We start from the raw sequence: 16,762 nt of genomic DNA, 5'->3' as shown, positions 1-16,762 counted from the left end.
ATACACTGCTCCTCCTCCTTTGACCAGTGATGGTTCCTCTGGCTCCTATCTCTCGAGCCCCTGAGTGGTGACTGTCTTCATGCTCCTTGAGCTTGGTCCTCCTTGTGGCTGTGCCTGGCCCTCCTCACATATGGGCCTGGTCCTCCTTTGCATGTGGGTTCATAGGGGCCCTTGGTCTTCATGGAGACTGTACTACAACCATGCTTACCACTGGTACCAGTTAGGTCTATGGTGTCTCCTTATCCACCGGCCTGATCTCTGATACCTGTGCTCCTTCCATATGAACCAACTACCTTCCTGCTTCCTGCGCATTCAGGCCCATGACAGGGATCGGATAGATCTAATCCAATCGGGGATTGGGCAGACCTGATCTAATCGGGGATCGGACAGGGCTTATCGGAGTGAGGGATCGGGTGCTATTGGGTCCCGCTCGTTGTTGTACTCTGTCATTGAAGATGATACTCCCACATATGGGATGTACCAGCATTTTGTATATATGTCAGGCAGAGAGCTCGAGGCTCTCGCCATGTTCTCTTCTATATGCCAATTTAGTATAGTGTTTTTGCTCCTTAGCTTGAACACCGTACTGAAACTGATATGTCCCGATTTCTATCACTAAGTGTCGTACTTCTTTTATCATGTTCTCCTTAGGTCAATATAATATAGTGTTTCTGCTCAATAGCTTGAACACTGTGCTCTGACTGTCGTCTATCGCTGAGTGTCGACACCCGTCCTTCTATTATTATTTCATCAGTAAAATGATTTTTTCGTTTGTGGCACGTACCCCAAATCAATGCCTTCAAGGCACACGAATTTTCGCACAGTTTATTGATGTCATCTAAATTTTGCATGACACATCGAAGCAGAATTTGTCTTGAAGCAAAACCTGGTGCATGTTATTGCCAATGACCCGCAGCATTTCAAAAGGACGAAGCATATCAACATTGCACATTTCTTCCTACGGGACGAAATAGCTGATGGGCAACTCACAATCATCCCAAAGCAGCAAAAACCTTGCCAACACCCTCACTAAGCCACTGACAGCACCAACACTTTTGTAACTTTGACAATGGTTTGGTTTGATGGTATTGAAAGAGTATTCTGGGACGAGAGGGGTGCTGAAGAATGCGACCCAGCAAGATAATGATGGGAATATAAGCCGATACGGAGGAAATCGGGCAGAGCTGATACGGTAAGAGATCGGATACTGCTGGGTCCCGCTCGTTGTCGCACTTCGTCATTAAGAGGCACACTCCAACCTTTGGATGTGCCGCCACTGTATATATATATTGAGCTGAGAGCTCCAGACTACTACCATGTTCGATTCAGGTCAATATAGTATAGTGTTTCTGCTCAATAACTGCAATGCTTTGACTAATATCGCCCGATAAGCGTCGCTAAGTGTCATATCTTTTATCACGGTCTCATCAAGAATTCAGCAAAAATTATTCCTGAACTAAATCGAAGTCACGCGATTGAATTTCATTGTCTTTTTGTGACCTGCTGAAGGTAACGATCCAGCAGGAAACTAAAAGTGACATAAGTCGATGTGATGTGAAATTGGCTAAAACCGATCTGATCGGAGATAGGACGGAGCGGAAATATCGGGGACTGCTGGGTCCCGCACGTTGACACACTTCGACATTGAGTAGGATGCTCCCGCCTCTGGGATATGCCGACACAATGTATATATATCAAGCAGAGAACACGAGGCTGCTACCATGTGCCTCAAAAGGTCAATATAGTATATATAGTGTTTGTGCTCAATAACTTGAACACTGTGCTTAGACTGTTGTCGACCGCTGAGTGTCGACACTGCTGAAAATAACGATCCAATATGTCACGCTTCATCATAAAGTAGGATACTCCCACACTCCGCACATGCTGGGAAGATGTATAAATATCAAGCTGAGAGTCCTAGCCTTTCACCACGTTCCTTAGTCAATTGAGTATAGTGTTTCTGCCCTAATTGCAGCAGTACTTTGCTCTGATTGACGTTGATTGCTCAGTATCGACATCCGTCCTCTTTTAGTCTTTTATCAGTTACCCGTATTCTACTATTCTTCCAACACATCATTAAGTGGAATGCTCCCACTTCTGGCATGTGGCGATACTTTGTATATATATCAAGCGGAGAGCTCGAGACTCCCACCATATTCTCTGCTTTTGTCAATATAGTATAGTGTTTCTACTCAATAGCTTGAACACTGTGCTTAGACAGATATCGCCCGATAAGCGTCGCTAAGTGTCACATCATTCAACATGACCATCTTTTGAGTAAATAATGATAAAAGATGAAAGGAGGACGGATGTCGACACTCAGCGGTTGACAACAGTCTAAGCACAGTGTTCAAGTTATTGAGCACAAACACTATACTATATTGACCTTTTGAGGCACATGGTAGCAGCCTCGTGTTCTCTGCTTGATATATATACATTGTGTCTGCGTACCCCAGAGGCGGGAGCATCCCCCTTAATGACCAAGTATGACAACGAGCGGGACTAAGCGGTACCCGATCCCTCACTTGTATCAGCTTCGCCCGATCTCTTACCATTTCGACTTGAAGGGAGTATCAAATTTTGAGTGTTTTTAGAAACACGTGTTTCTCGATTTTGACAGCTTTTTCCCATTTTTGAACACCCCATTTTGGAGCATCCAAAAAACACGTGTTTCTAAAAACACTCAAAATTTGATACTCCCTTGTGTCACTTTTAGTTTCTTTGCTAGATTGTTACCTTCACCAAATGAAACTCAAATCAAAACAGCCATAATTCTTGCGTGTGTGTAACATAGTCCCAGCGGTAACATGGAATGCAGACGTTTTCAGTAGCACTTGGTCCAATTCTTGTAGGAACATGGACACCGAGAGCATCTCTCTTGCTGCGGCTGCTAGGGCGATGTATTCTGCTTCAACTGAGCTGTTCGCTACTGTTGGTTGGAGTCGCGATGATCAACTGCATATGAATCCATCAACAGAGAAGACATACCCTGAAGTTGAGCGGCAGCAGTCTGTAAGCGGTCGCGCGCCTGAAACCTGCTATAGAAATCTAGTATGGCAAATTTCTGTGAGAAGTGCAATAATATTCCCTTACATTGAATCTGTCATAGAAGTCTGATACAACAGATTTCTATGAAAAGTGCAGGAACATTTCTTTACATTGTACAGTCACATCCAAAATTGCCTGGCATCTAATTAATTTGATATGGTGTTCTCAGGTCCTTTTCATGATGATGACCAGTACTCTTTGTTCTCTTTGACAACACCCACTTTGTGTGGTATGGTTGCAAAGCTTGGATAGCCTGCTATCAGAATATGTGAGAAAAAAGGGTGGTCCCACCAAAGAATATGCTGGAATTTAGGTTGGCGCTCTTTGAAGCCCCTCCTCCTCCTCAATTAATTCTGTACCTTGTGTAACTTATCACTTTGCACAGAATTGAGCTAATAGACCATGCTTGAAACTTCATATGATTGTAGTATGATATAAACAAAGATGGTTTGGGGTGTTTTGACAAGCTTAGGACATCATATGTCAATACTGCTGTCAGCATGGCAAGGAGGGCAAAAAATCAATATGGGGAGGACTAAATACACCACCACTCACCTATTAAGGGTCAAAGAGCTGCTCCAAGCAGGTTTCTCAACAAGGGAGATAGCAACTAAACTGTCTATCAACAAATCCAGCATTGCTGAACTGGCAAAATGGGTACCAGAGAGTGAATATGTGGAAAGGACCCCTGGGAGGTCCTCCTCTCCTCACACCAACAGGCATTACTCACCAGAGGAATTAGCAAGAATTCTTATACTTCAGCTACTGAAGCTTCAGCCTACTGGCTATGGAACTATCAACTTCATTTGTCCAGACAAACCATTACACACATGCTGAAGTGAGCTGGACTTAAGTTTAGGGCAAAAAGAAGAAAACCCTTGCTCACAGATAAACATAGGAAGGCAAGGAGGGTGTTTGCCAAGGAGTATAGACATTGGACTGTTGAACAATGGAAGAATGTCATCTGGAGTGATGAATGCAAGGCTCAACATATTGGAAAGGGCTTGGAAAAGTGATACTGGTCCAGGGATGTCAACTATGATATATATATACCTACACTGCAGGGGGGTGGCCACAACATCCTGATTTGGGGGTGTATGACCTGGGCAGGCCTAGGTCTAATGGTCTATATAGATGACAAACTAAATTCAGAGTGTTACATTGAGTTGCTGGAGGAAGCAGTACCTGGTAGCATCTTGAAGTGGAAGAATATACAGAGAATTCTGCCAAGGGATAAATTGATCTTTCAGCAAGACAATGCCCACCCTCACACTGCCAAAGTCACCAAGGAGTACCTGGAGGAGGTCAAACTCAATGTATTGCCCTGGCCTGCAATGTCTCCAGACCTGAATCCTATAGAACATGTGTGGCAGCAGCTGAAAAAGCAGCTATATCAGCAAAGATATACTATCAACAATAAAGTTCAACTCATTGCAGCTAACAACAGGCTTTGGGCAACTTTTCCCAAGGAATCAGTCCAGACACTCATAAAGTCAATGCCCAGGAGGTTACAGACTGTAAGGGTTGCAAAAAGGGGCCATACAAAACACTAAAGTATAGTATATAGTAATTTAGGAGGAGCTTTACACTCAAAAAAAGTTGTGGCACTTTCACTGTGTACAAATGTGGTTCAATCACAACAAAACTTATATGTACTTGTAGCTCTCAATCTCAGCTTTCCAACAATATGTCACAAGCTACATTTCATTGAGGATACCAGCTCTTGAGAAGTGAAGTTGATGTGTGGTGATGAGCATTTAATTATCCTAAAAGATGCCAGGCAATTTTGGACACAACTGTATCTCCACAGGATATGCTGTAAGGATGAATAAGAGTAGGTTTTGACTAACTGCCTTGAACATTCTGTCCAGAGGCTATGTGGCAAGTCAATGGATGAGGATGATCTTGCTATATTATGACAGGAGTTAATACCGCCTTCGGATGATGTCAATGAGCGGTGATACAACACACATGCTACAATAGAAGCAATGCTATGTGATTGCAACTTGTTGATGGAATACTAAGTATACTTGTTGTAAAGTGATAGCTAGTAATGTATGGTGTAGAGTGGATGGAGATCCACTCAATTGCTATGACAAGGAGCATGGTTATATATCCACTCCTGCAACATTGCCTGTGACACTGCTCCTGCTCTGAGAGGCCTCTTCAACACTGCTCCTCCTCCTCACCCTTCCTATCCTTTCCATCCACCCTGCAATGCTGTTTGTTGACACTGCTTCTCTCACCTCATGCAGATGGATGATCCTCATGCTGCTTCATCATTGACAGGGGCCATTCCCACTTCATCTGGGTGGTGACTCACCTCCCTCACTCATCTTGCCCACCCTCCTGTTCTGAGTTCATCATTGGGTTGGCCCCCTGCTTCATCAGGGTGACAGACCCAATGCCTACAATGTCTTGTCCTGCTATGAGGCTTATGAGAATTGGCATCCTCTCACCAGCTTTGGCAAGATCTATCCTATGATCAAGATACTACCAATTCCAGTGGGATTCATGATACAATCCTGCTTGTGCCAATTTGGGTGAGATCTGTCATAGAGCCTCTCTACTACAGATCTTGATGAACTCTGCTGTAACCCTTATTTTGCCTGATCCTGCAATTCCTGCACTCCTCCTCATATGACATCCGTTCTTCCTGCTTCTGCGCATCCGGCCCTATGACACACTTCCCCGTACCTTGTGAATGCTCCTGACCTCATGGGCCCTTCTATTGTCCACCTCCTGACCTCGCGGACACTTCCATTGTTCACCTCCTGACCTTGCAGACACTTCCATTGTCCATTCCCTATCCTGTGTGCTACCATCTCCCCATGTGGTAACCTTACTGTGTGCTCCTATGCTCAGGCCTCCCCCCCTATGTATGTTCAAGCCCTTTATTGCGGTTCGCATGGCTAAACCAGTTGAACTAGCTCGTTATGATCGTTTTTTTGATGGATTGGTAATGAAGGGGGTGTCACAGGGTCTGCGCAGAAAGCCCTGCGCAGAAGACCCTGGATACATATTAAGCGCCTTGTGTGCACAAATTGTGAAATCAACTGCATCAAAAGTTTCTGGTTGATTTCATGGAAGTTGATCAGAATAAGCCTGTTTGGTAGAACTCACTGAAATCAACCAGAACACAACCACCTGGTCAGTTTCACCAAATGTGTTGCAAGAAGATCCCATCAATGCATAGCATGACAAACATTCACATGGAAGTAAGGGGATAGTGTTACAGATGATTATCATCACTGGAAGGCAAGGGTGTCATACAGGAGGAGATTGGATGCAAAGAAGGGGACCAAACTCAGGAGCACATGGTTGGTTACCACACAGGGGGATGTGAGCACAACCACATGGAGCTAACCACAGGGGTGACTGCATGGACAGGGAACAAGACAATAAGGTTGATGGTTGATCACACAGTCAGGGGATGCACAAGATAGGGGCCCGGAGAACGGTCACCAGTTAGGAGGAAGGAGAGCTGTGCCAAGGAGACCAGCATATTGGCCATGAGGAGGAGGAGCAATGTTGAAGAGGTTGACACACAGTGCAAGAGGAGGAGGAGCAAGGGGACAAGGAGCAGTGTCAAACGGACCGACAAACTGTCCAGGCAGAGGAAGAGCAGTGTTGAAGAGGTCAACACACAGCTCAAGGAGAAGAGGAGCAGGAGTGGTGTCGCCTGCGACACCATACAAACACGTAAATACTCTCACTTCATCATAGCATATGAGTGGATCCTCATCCATTATACTCTATACTTTAATTACTCTTTACTTAGTTACATATCATTGCAATAGCAGGGCTTTGCAATGACATCTCGAACATGTGTGTTGTATCACCATCAGACATCAGCTGTAGGTGGTGTTCTTCAACACTTGTGGTCCAGTCACTCACTGAAGGCAGTGTATAACACCTGCAGTCCAGTACCTCTCTCATCTGCAGGTGATAACCTTATTGCAGTCCAGATACTGTCAGATACCATCAAGCAACAAGCAGCACTACAAACACTTGTGCTGATATGGTAGACTGCATCATATAGCATTCCCAAGCAAGTTCTTCAGATGTGCTGCATAGCCTCTGAACAGAGTGTTCAAGGTGGCCAGTCAAAACCTACCAGAATTAAGCCTTCTGGTTCTTCTCACCAAAACAGTTTAGAAAGAGCTTACACAATTGATCTCATCAAGATCAACCAGGATTGTCAGACTCAGGTTTCAGGTGCGCAACCGCTTACACCGATTCGGCGCTTAAGCGAATTGTCATAGGACCACCTGCGCAGAAGAACTGGACCTGAAGGAGGAGAGATCATGTGCAGGAATTGCAGGATTGGGCGATTGATGAGTTCCAACAAAGTTTGGTGAGATTGATAGGATCTACATCCTATGACAGTATTCATTGGGATCAGTAGGAACAAGACCTTACAACAGGATTTGTCAGGATCAGTAGGACCACAACATTATGACAGATCTCAATGAAACCAGTCAGAGGGCACCACTCCCACTGACCTCACAAGGGGACAAGCAAAGGAAGTGCTCACCACTCAGATGAGGTGGAAGAGGTCTCTACAAGATGAGGATAGCAGTGCAAGAGGGTCATCACACCAGCGATGAAGAGTGGAAGGATCTGAATGGAATGATGGGCTCAAGGGCACCCAACACTCTGATGGAGTGGGAGAGACCCCTAAGGTGTAATGAGGTTGCTCACATTCACTTCAAGGTTTGGGGACAAGGGGTACAAGACACAGGAAGCATAGGTGACAAGGAGCAGGAGGAGGAGGAGCAGTGCTGGAGGAGAACCTACACTTTCAAGAAGAGCAAGAGCAGTGTTGCAGGCAACACTGTGAGAAGTCTATATAAACTACACATTCCCTTTGTCATAGTTGTTGAGTGGATCCTCATCCATGCTACACCTTACTAGTTATATCTTTACCATATCATATACTTGTAGTTTCTGTCACAAGTTGCAGTTGCAGGCCACTTCATCTAAACATAGCACATGTGTTGTATCACCACTATTGACAACATCTGAAGGCAGTACACTACTGCAGTCCAGCACTCTCAATCTCATACCAAAGGCAGTCGTCCACTGCAGTCTGGTTCTCAATCAATCAGCTCACTTGTGCAACTGTTGACACTATGGACACTCATGTCCAGACAGATGCAGTTGCCACACACCTGGTGTGGTTCAAGAGGTTCTCTAAGACCATGATTGTGCTGTGCTACCTCTGGATGGAGTGTCCACAGCAGTTAGTCAAAATCTGTGCAAAAACATAGTTACAATCTATTTGAGTGAGAAAGATCCTACAGGGCTTCTATAACAGATTCCTGCAAGATTAATAATAGAAGGCTTTTATGGTAGATTTTTCTGAGGTTGATTCTAGTCAGCCTTTACAATAGATTTCGGGTTCCAGGTGTGTGACCGCTGACACAAATATGCGATAGAATTGAAGCAAGTGCAAGTGGGTCTCGACCGTTCGACAACGGTGTTTTCGGCCTTAACGCCGAAAACATACTCTGCAAACTCAAGCCAAATGGTGTTTGGTGGCTTTGTGTTGGAACAACAGCCCTCCCATGTGTCATCAGACTTGCTCATACTGGGCACTTGGGTGCAAAAGCCACCTTCAATTGATTTCGGGTGGTCACTTATGCCCCTCAGCTCTTACGTCATATTGAGGACTAAGTCAAGCATTGTATTCAATGTCAGCAAACACAAATGTTCCATCATTGGCCATATGGCACACTCCAACCACTTCCAGCTCCCAACTCTCCATTCACAATCATCTCTTGTGATTTCATCATGCACCTCCCCCCTCATCTGGACACCATTCAATCTCGATCTCATAGACATGGTCCTTGTTCTCACAGATACAGCCACATGCTGCATGTACCTCCTGTTGGGCGCATCCACATGGAACACCAAGCACTGGATTCTACATTATGCCAATCACCTTCTTCCCTACATCAGGTGGCCCTGCAAGATCATCAGGGATTGGGACTCACATCTCACTTCGCAGTTCTGGTGCAGCCTCAACAAATGGTATGGATGTGAGCTGGTTTTCTCAATGGCTCACCATACGAGTGACAGCCAGAGCAAGAGAGCTATCTAATTGGTTGAGCTTCAATTACATGATTTATGCAATGCTTGGTCTGATGACTGGGCCACACACCTACCCCTTGTAGAACTCCTCCTTGCTAATTGGGTGAATGACTCTATGAATGCAGCTCTGAATGACCTCCTCTACAGCTTATGGCTATGTGATCCTTTCATGGCCTTACAACTGGTTACAGCCTTGAGTGACCTTACATTACCGGATTGCTGGTTGGCCTTGTGGCAGCAGGCTCTAGACCACCTCACCCTGGTTCAAGCTTACATGCATCAGCGATACAACACCCTCCACACACCACCACCTTGCCTCACAGTTGGAAATTGGGTCTGGCTTGAGCTCCATGACAGATACTCACTTCCTCCAAGCTTACTCCCCATGGATTGACACCTTGGTGTGCAGCAGGTTGGACCCTATCTGATCAAGCATGTTGTAAGTGAGCTTGTGTACAAACTCTCCTTACCCCTGGGAAATAGACTCCACCCAGTCATCTCAATCCAGCACCTTGAGCTGTATGTCCTGTCTGACAAACTGATCACCAGTACAATGATCACAGCCATTCTCAAGGAACACGAGACCCATCGCCATGGACATCAATACCTGGTTTGTTTTGAACATGCAGGGTGTGACAAATGGGTGCCAGAAAACACCGTTACCAACCCTGCTGTCCTCGAAGGCTGGCGGTTCGGTCGGACTTCCAACTCGCATATGTACAACGGCATTACGCATCCAACGGCTACAGTTTAATCCGGGGCGTAGTCGTAGCTGTTTCCAACATCCTTCCGTTTTCTCAGTTGTCTCTCACCATTGTCGGATCGCATCGTTCAAACAACCATCTCGTCTCGCTTCTATAGATTCTCGCTTCTTCGACTCCGTCTCACCTCTTCTTGCACTCCTACGTCTTGCTCCATACTCGCCTTGTAGTGTCTTCTTTGGCGGGGCCAATGTCACGCCCAGGTACTCTTTCGTGTGAATACTAGCTGCACGAGAATGATCGATCAACATCTTCTTGCGCGAATACATGTCACACAGGAAAGTTCGATAGCTATCTTGCAAAACTTTGCTTGTATGTCCTTGCTTGTACGGAAGCTAGTACTTAAACTAGCTTCCATTAGATCTCCTCCTTCCTGCAATCCATCTAGTTACACCATTACACCGCGCATACAGCTTGCGCACGTAATAACGTAACATGAAGTGTGACATTCAGCGCAACCAAGCAGTGCCTGATCTCTTACCGTATCTGCCCATGTTCCCATCAACATCTTGCTGGATTGTATTCTTCAGCACCGATGAACCTTGCACGAAGGCAGCACTTTTCGTGCGCGCAAATCATCGAAGCTCTGCATGGTGGTGTGCCGAATAGATCCGTGCCATCGCTTGTCCATGATGATAATCAAGGATGATTTGCACACTCTTCTGGAACAACACAAGATGATCAGGTGATAGAAAGACCAGTCAGCTTCAGAGAGCCATAGTATTGATCAATACGCCACTGCAGCAGTTCTGGCGTTGGTTGAGTGGCATCATGAGCTCCAGCGACGCGAAGCTTGCAAGTAGTGAAACAAGTTGGTTGAGCAATCAACATACGAGGCAGACTAAGCATGCAAACGAAGCTCGTCAAGAGAATGTATCGAGAATGCCGTCCAAGGTGTGCTGACAACGTTGCTCGTTTATTCTTGGAGGCAAGCGCATTGGCTTACTGAAGTATTTTGCTTACCAACACGCATGATGATTGCTCAAGCTCTTGGATCTCTAAGCAGCAGAAGGACAAGAGAAACATGTTCCTACCTGGAGACCACATGACAGGGGCAACTGCAACAATGCGGGACCGCTTGAGCCAGTAAGCTGTGCGATTTATATTATAGCATTACTCTACAAAGTGTACAAAGGTATGAAAAGGCAATTGGCTCCTCAGATGTTAAGCAAAGCTGCTAACTGAGCCTGAACGACAATCGGCAGATAAGCGAGGCAGACAATGGGCACTGTTGCCGAACCAAAGAGCATCCAATGCATCATTGCTTGCTCGAATGCGACCTTAAAGGATCCTCCTCCAAGGGTTTGCACCATGCGCAGAGCTAGTACCCACATGACCGGGTGCAACATGGACATCACCACGAATCGCAACCAGCCTACCACCGCCGAGCATTTCCAAGAGGCGATGCGAAGAGCAGAGTAAGTTCCAAGTGCTAGAACCGTTGCCTGTGCCAAGTTGAGCACGCTTAGTAGTGCGACGAGCAAGCCTGCTTGTAGATAGGCGAAAGCGAGAAGGAGTGAGCTCATGCGGTTGCATCGTATAGTTGTGGTGCGAATGCGAATCATGAATGCGCCTGCTGGTGCGAGTGCCATGACTCCTATGGAAGCTAGAGTGATGAGTTGCCACTGTGCAAGGTCTTTCGTTGAATCCAGAGCTGAAGTAGCGAGAGTGTCGGCATGGTACAGCACTGCTGCACCTAGCACCAATGTTGAAGCTACGCATGCTAGCGCTGCACCGTTTGGTCGGATCGAGTCTCGCAATGCATCTGCAAACTCGTGCAATCTTGTTGCCACTTTCTCATTGCCCTCCTCCTCTTCGACAGCCAAGATCCTCTGGACGAGGTGATTGCGATACCATGCCAAAGTAGGATTGTCTGGCATCACATCTTGCTCGGCAGGCATGTACTTTTCTGCCTTCAGAGCTTCCAATCTGAGCAAAAGAGCCTCTCTTTCAGCCTTGGACCGTTTCCCCTCATCAAACCACTTGGCCAATCCACTAATCGTCAAGGAAATCGACAAGAACAGAGGCACCAAAATCGCCGTCCCAATCGGAACGAACCTGCTCGGATTGAGAAGCAGATAAAAGAACTGCGAATGATGCAGTCTCTCAATCAAATTCGACATGGATCTGACGAAAGACTCAATCACTCGACCCATGTGAAAGAATCCATAGGGTCCAGTAGCTGGAACAGCATAGATAGTAATCGCATCGACATGGTTTCGTTGAAAAAACCCGTGTGGCCCACTCGCTTGTCCCACAACGCCAAACCAAAGCTGTCGTATTGCTGAACTAAGACCATCTTGGTAGCGATGCAATCCGTACTCCACATCAGGCCGCAAGCTCAGGCCCGATCGTTTAGCCAAATCCAGAACGGCCTCTTTAAGGAGCGACTTGCTCGACTGAGCAGCCAAGGATATGGGTATGCTTCCAGCAACATGTTGAGCGATTCGAACGATGGTGTTGATAACATCCATGTTGGGTAGCTGACCATCGAATCCTTCGTACTGCACTTGGAGCGAAGAGAAAGAATCCGAGGGGTAATCGATTGAGATAGCATTCCACACTTGTGAGCCTGCATGAGCTACTGCTTCTACTTGAAGGCCGGGTGGGATATTGCCGAAGTAGGCCGAAGACCAAGCATGAATGCCTTGGAGATGTCCGTCGCTGATGACAAAGATCAGGTCTTTGCTGAGATGTGCTTGAGTGGTGAGATAGCGTGCGAGGGCGAGGATGGAGGCGATACCACGGACGTTGATCTGGCCTCTCGTGTCGAATGTCGTCCGAGTCGCGTTGGCGGTGGCGGCTGTAGGTGCAAAAGGGTCGTCCTCACCAAGCCACCTACTCCTCCAACTCGCGGTGAGAATGACAGCCTCTCTACCATCGATACGCGGAGTTGCAGACCTAGCATACACATTGGTACCCGACAGTACCGTCTTGTTCCCTGGCAAAAGTTTATCATAGTTGAACTGCTGTCTGTGGACATCTAACCCATACGACTGCAGCTGGGAGTAGACAAGATCAGCACGCTCTGCACTGCTTGCATCCCTCAACCGCGAAATTTTTTCCGAGAGCATATCGGCGTAGGTGACGTCGAAGTAGTCCCAGTAGACTCTTGCTTGGGCCGGTTGTAGGGCATTTTCGTCGACATAAGTGCCTTTTGAAACAGGTGACTGCGGATGTGGCACGACAAAGATAAGTGCAAGAGCGAGGATGACTAGCAGTGGTCGAAGGAGGAGCGAGAAGCGGCCAAGCAGGGCTAGCACTCTACGGCGAGTGGCAATACGGCGTTGGAAAGCCTTGCGAAGCTTTGCTTCTTTAGCCGCCTTGGCCGCGCGTGCTTCTGCCAGACGTTGGAGGGCATCGTCGTGCTCGATGGGTTCGTCATTTGAAACAGAAGTAGTGTCGAGATGAGCTGCTACCGCTTGCTTGCGGATGGGACGAAGGCCATCATTGGAAAGGAGCGCGTCAACCTCGTCTTGTTCATCTTCTTGTTGTGTTGATAATATCCTCTCCGTCTCTGCTGTACTTGTCGGCCCTGGCAAAGTGAAGCAGGCCGAGACGAGGAAAAGATGACAAACTAGCAGAACCAACGAGGAGTTCTCGGTCGAAGGAAAGACGTTCCAGCACCACTCCAATGCCACAGGCACGACAAGCTTCAACACCACCGGTAGCTTCGAGAACCACAAGAGCAGTGGGACCTGGTGAAAGTACCACGAGTAGAACTGATAATGCAAGCTCCGGGAGCAAAGGATGCCAATGACGTTGGAGGTGAATGCAGTGCCAAGGATGGCTACTTTCGCCCTTCGATCCAGTGCGGACGTCTGCTTGGAGAGATTGTTGAAGATCCATCGAGGGCCCTGGGTGCCGATAGCAGTCCAGCGGAAGAGGCCAAAGATAGCAAGCAAAGCGAGATGTATTGCAAGGAGACCCTTCGCAAAAGGCTGAGACAAGAAGGTCTTCTCGTCAACAAAGCGCCAGTTGACCGTCCAGACGTAGAGGAAGGCTCTTGAAAAGTCAAAGGCATGCGCTAGGTAAGCATGTGCATCGTGCCATGTGAAAGGTAGCGAGATGAGCACCTGCACAACGGCAATGATCGATGTGTACGAGACTGCACCTGCGAGACCGGTGTAAGCGAAGGCAGCGGCAGCGATGCCAGGAAGGAAAAGAAGGACGTTCATCTTGACACCCAATCCCAAGCTGAACAACAGGGCCGAAAGCTTCCATCTTGCGTTGATGGCTGCGAAGAGTGCAACATAGACAAGAAAGATGGCGATGGGATCGTTGAACATTCGAAGCAGAAAGATCGAAGAGATACGCTTGGACAGTATCAAGGGCAGGACTGCGATTGGTGGCATTCCTACTTGACGGTAAAGCAGGCCCACGATGAGATTGTTGGCCGTCAATAGACCTGCGAAGACTTTTTGGGCGGGTAGGATGTTTTTCCCGCCATCAGTGAGCCAGTGGAAGAAAGAGTAGACGTAGAGATGGGCAGCAGGGTAGACGCAAGGACCGCTACCTCCCTCCGGGTTGAGGTTGGCATAGTGGCGTTCACCCTGTAGAAAGAGTGCTGCCTGGCCGACGTAGGTCTGGAAGTCGATCTCGGTGAAGCTGATGCGTCGAAGAACAACTTGGGAGAGCGCAGCTGAGACGATGGCGAGGGCAGCAAGGGAAAATGTGTAGCCATAGTCGTCGAAGCAGACGCGGTGCAGCCAGGCGACCGCAGAGGAAGACGACATGGCGGAGGTGAGGGCAAGAAAGGGTAAGACAGCCGGATATCTAGATGCAGGACATGCTGCTACAGTGCCGTTGCTTCAGCACTCTAGACGATGACGAGGGGGCGATGGAAGGTGAAGCTGATGCCGGACGAGGAAAGATGGACATGGAGGTTGGACGACAAGTTGGCGTTGAGAAGAACAAGAAAGTGTTGATCTTTCCAAACTCGCCTGGTCCGTGCTTCACTCAGGACTTGCCTTTTGCCCGATAGCATTGCCTTTTGCCCGATAGCATCGCCGATAATCAGGCCAAGATGATGATCCCTCATCTTGCTTGCAAGATAGCTTCTGATCAGCATAGCGATGGAGCTCATGAACACACAGACAGAAGGAATGATGAAAACAGGTGAGGCCTTGCACAGCGGATGAGATGGCATTGCAACATGATGAATGGGCCTGACATGGGAGAGTAGTAGCTATGCATCTTTTGGTTTTAGCGCTCGCTGATCACCAGCACGTATCCTGTAGAGAAGCGTCTCTCCACTTGCATGTCCTGCTCCTGCCCTCTTCTCGTACTCGAGCGCAAACAAGGCATCGCGTAGTGTAACCTTGAGCCTTGCTTGCCTTTGCTCTTCCTCCTTGGCTGCTTGACGAGCAGTTACGTCCCCCCATGCACCAGTTGCAGCTGAATTGCATCCACCACCGCCCGAGCCCGACGGGCTTGCACCAGCTCCGCTCCAATTGGACACGGCTGGTTGAGGTGCGAACTTTGGCTTGGGAAGTCGGCTGCCAGGTGCTTTAGCATCATCGCCACCGGCGTCTGCTTTGTTCTTCTTGCCGCCCAAGGGACTGGATGTATTTGGCAAAGTGGAGCCTCCAGACAGCCAGGAGTATTTGGACGATCCACCTCCCAAGTTTCGCATCGCTGTACTGTCCGCTAACCTCTTCCTTACGTCTTCGGACATATTTCTCGCCGCTACACCGGGTCCGATCTTCTTTGGCCTCTTCCTTGCCTCGCCCTTGGGCGTGCCCGTAGCATCGTCCATGTCCATGTCTTCACCACCAAGACCTGCTGCCAGAGCAGAAGACTCTTGGTCTCTGGCAAGTCGCTCACGACGTCTACGAGCCTCCTCACCCCTCTCTGCCTTCTCCAGTGCTGCAAGTTGCTTGAGAGGATCGCTGAGGATCTGTTCGTGGTACATGGGCTGAGACGTTGACGGAATCAATGGAGGCGGATGTTGATGCGAGGACCAGCTGCGATGCCGTGAGGAAGCGATCATGTTTTCAAGGATGTTCTTCAACCGTGTTCTCGCCGCTAAGGAAAGATAATTGAGCACGGCTGCATCGACACTGAGACCATGTTGTTGGGCTAGCGTGTGCACCTTGTATGCGAGTGGATAGACTTGCAAGAAGAGTTGGTCATCGTCAGGCTGTGCTCCTTTCTCGCGTGCATTCTGAGACTGTTCCATGCGTTCCCGGTGTTGGATTGCTTCCTCTTCAGCTTGAAGATCAACACCGGATGCACCCATGACATCGACTAGACTATCAAAGTTGTCTTTTTGTTCAGGAACCGCAGCAGCAGATCTGGAAGCAGCGACTGTTGCCTGTGCGATGCCTGCATCCGGGCCACTGGAGGCACCATCGATGAATGGTCCGGCTGCCGATACGTCGCCATGATCGGTCTTGAACCTTTTGGCTAATGGTAGAGATGGATTGGAGCGTTCTCTATTCGCTTGCGACTTGGAAGATTGTTGTGCTGACGCATCGTTGTTTGGTGTTTGCGGTAGTAGTGGGCTGCTCGTAGCTGGCGATGAAGCCATCATGGGGTCGAAGAAGCGAGTCAAAAGGGCCTCTTGCTTGGAGGGTGCAGTATGGGCCAAGCGAGAGACTGTGAGAGCCGGCGAACTGAGGGACGAAAGGCGATGGATGGTGGAAGACGATGGATGGTGGAAGACGATGGATGGTGGAAGACAAGCAAGAGAGTCGAGATTCAGAGAGGACTGGAGATGGCAAATTTCGGGTTTCGGGGAAAATGCTTTCTGCGATTATTCTTTTTTGCATTTTATGTTGGAAAGGCCGATCTCACATAGACATCTGTGCTTTTAATCATCGTCATAGTCATAGCCATTCCCATTCCCATAGCCA

At 48.0% G+C, this 16,762-nt stretch overlaps 1 protein-coding gene across 1 annotated transcript; it reads right to left on the bottom strand.

The window, feature by feature from the left end:
• Nucleotides 1-11,062: 11,062 nt before the first annotated feature.
• On the bottom strand, nucleotides 11,063-14,641 carry UHO2_06691 (uncharacterized protein; the record flags this gene model as incomplete). Its single annotated transcript, XM_041558860.1, has 1 exon — nucleotides 11,063-14,641. One exon carries the CDS (start codon nucleotides 14,639-14,641, stop codon nucleotides 11,063-11,065), a length of 3,579 nt encoding a protein of 1,192 aa, XP_041414794.1.
• Nucleotides 14,642-16,762: the final 2,121 nt, after the last annotated feature.

This window comes from Ustilago hordei (assembly GCF_900519145.1).
Source record: "Ustilago hordei strain Uho2 genome assembly, contig: UHO2_contig_20, whole genome shotgun sequence".
In the NCBI taxonomy this organism is placed as follows: Eukaryota; Fungi; Basidiomycota; class Ustilaginomycetes; order Ustilaginales; family Ustilaginaceae; genus Ustilago; species Ustilago hordei.
This window is presented reverse-complemented; position numbering and strand designations above follow the sequence as displayed.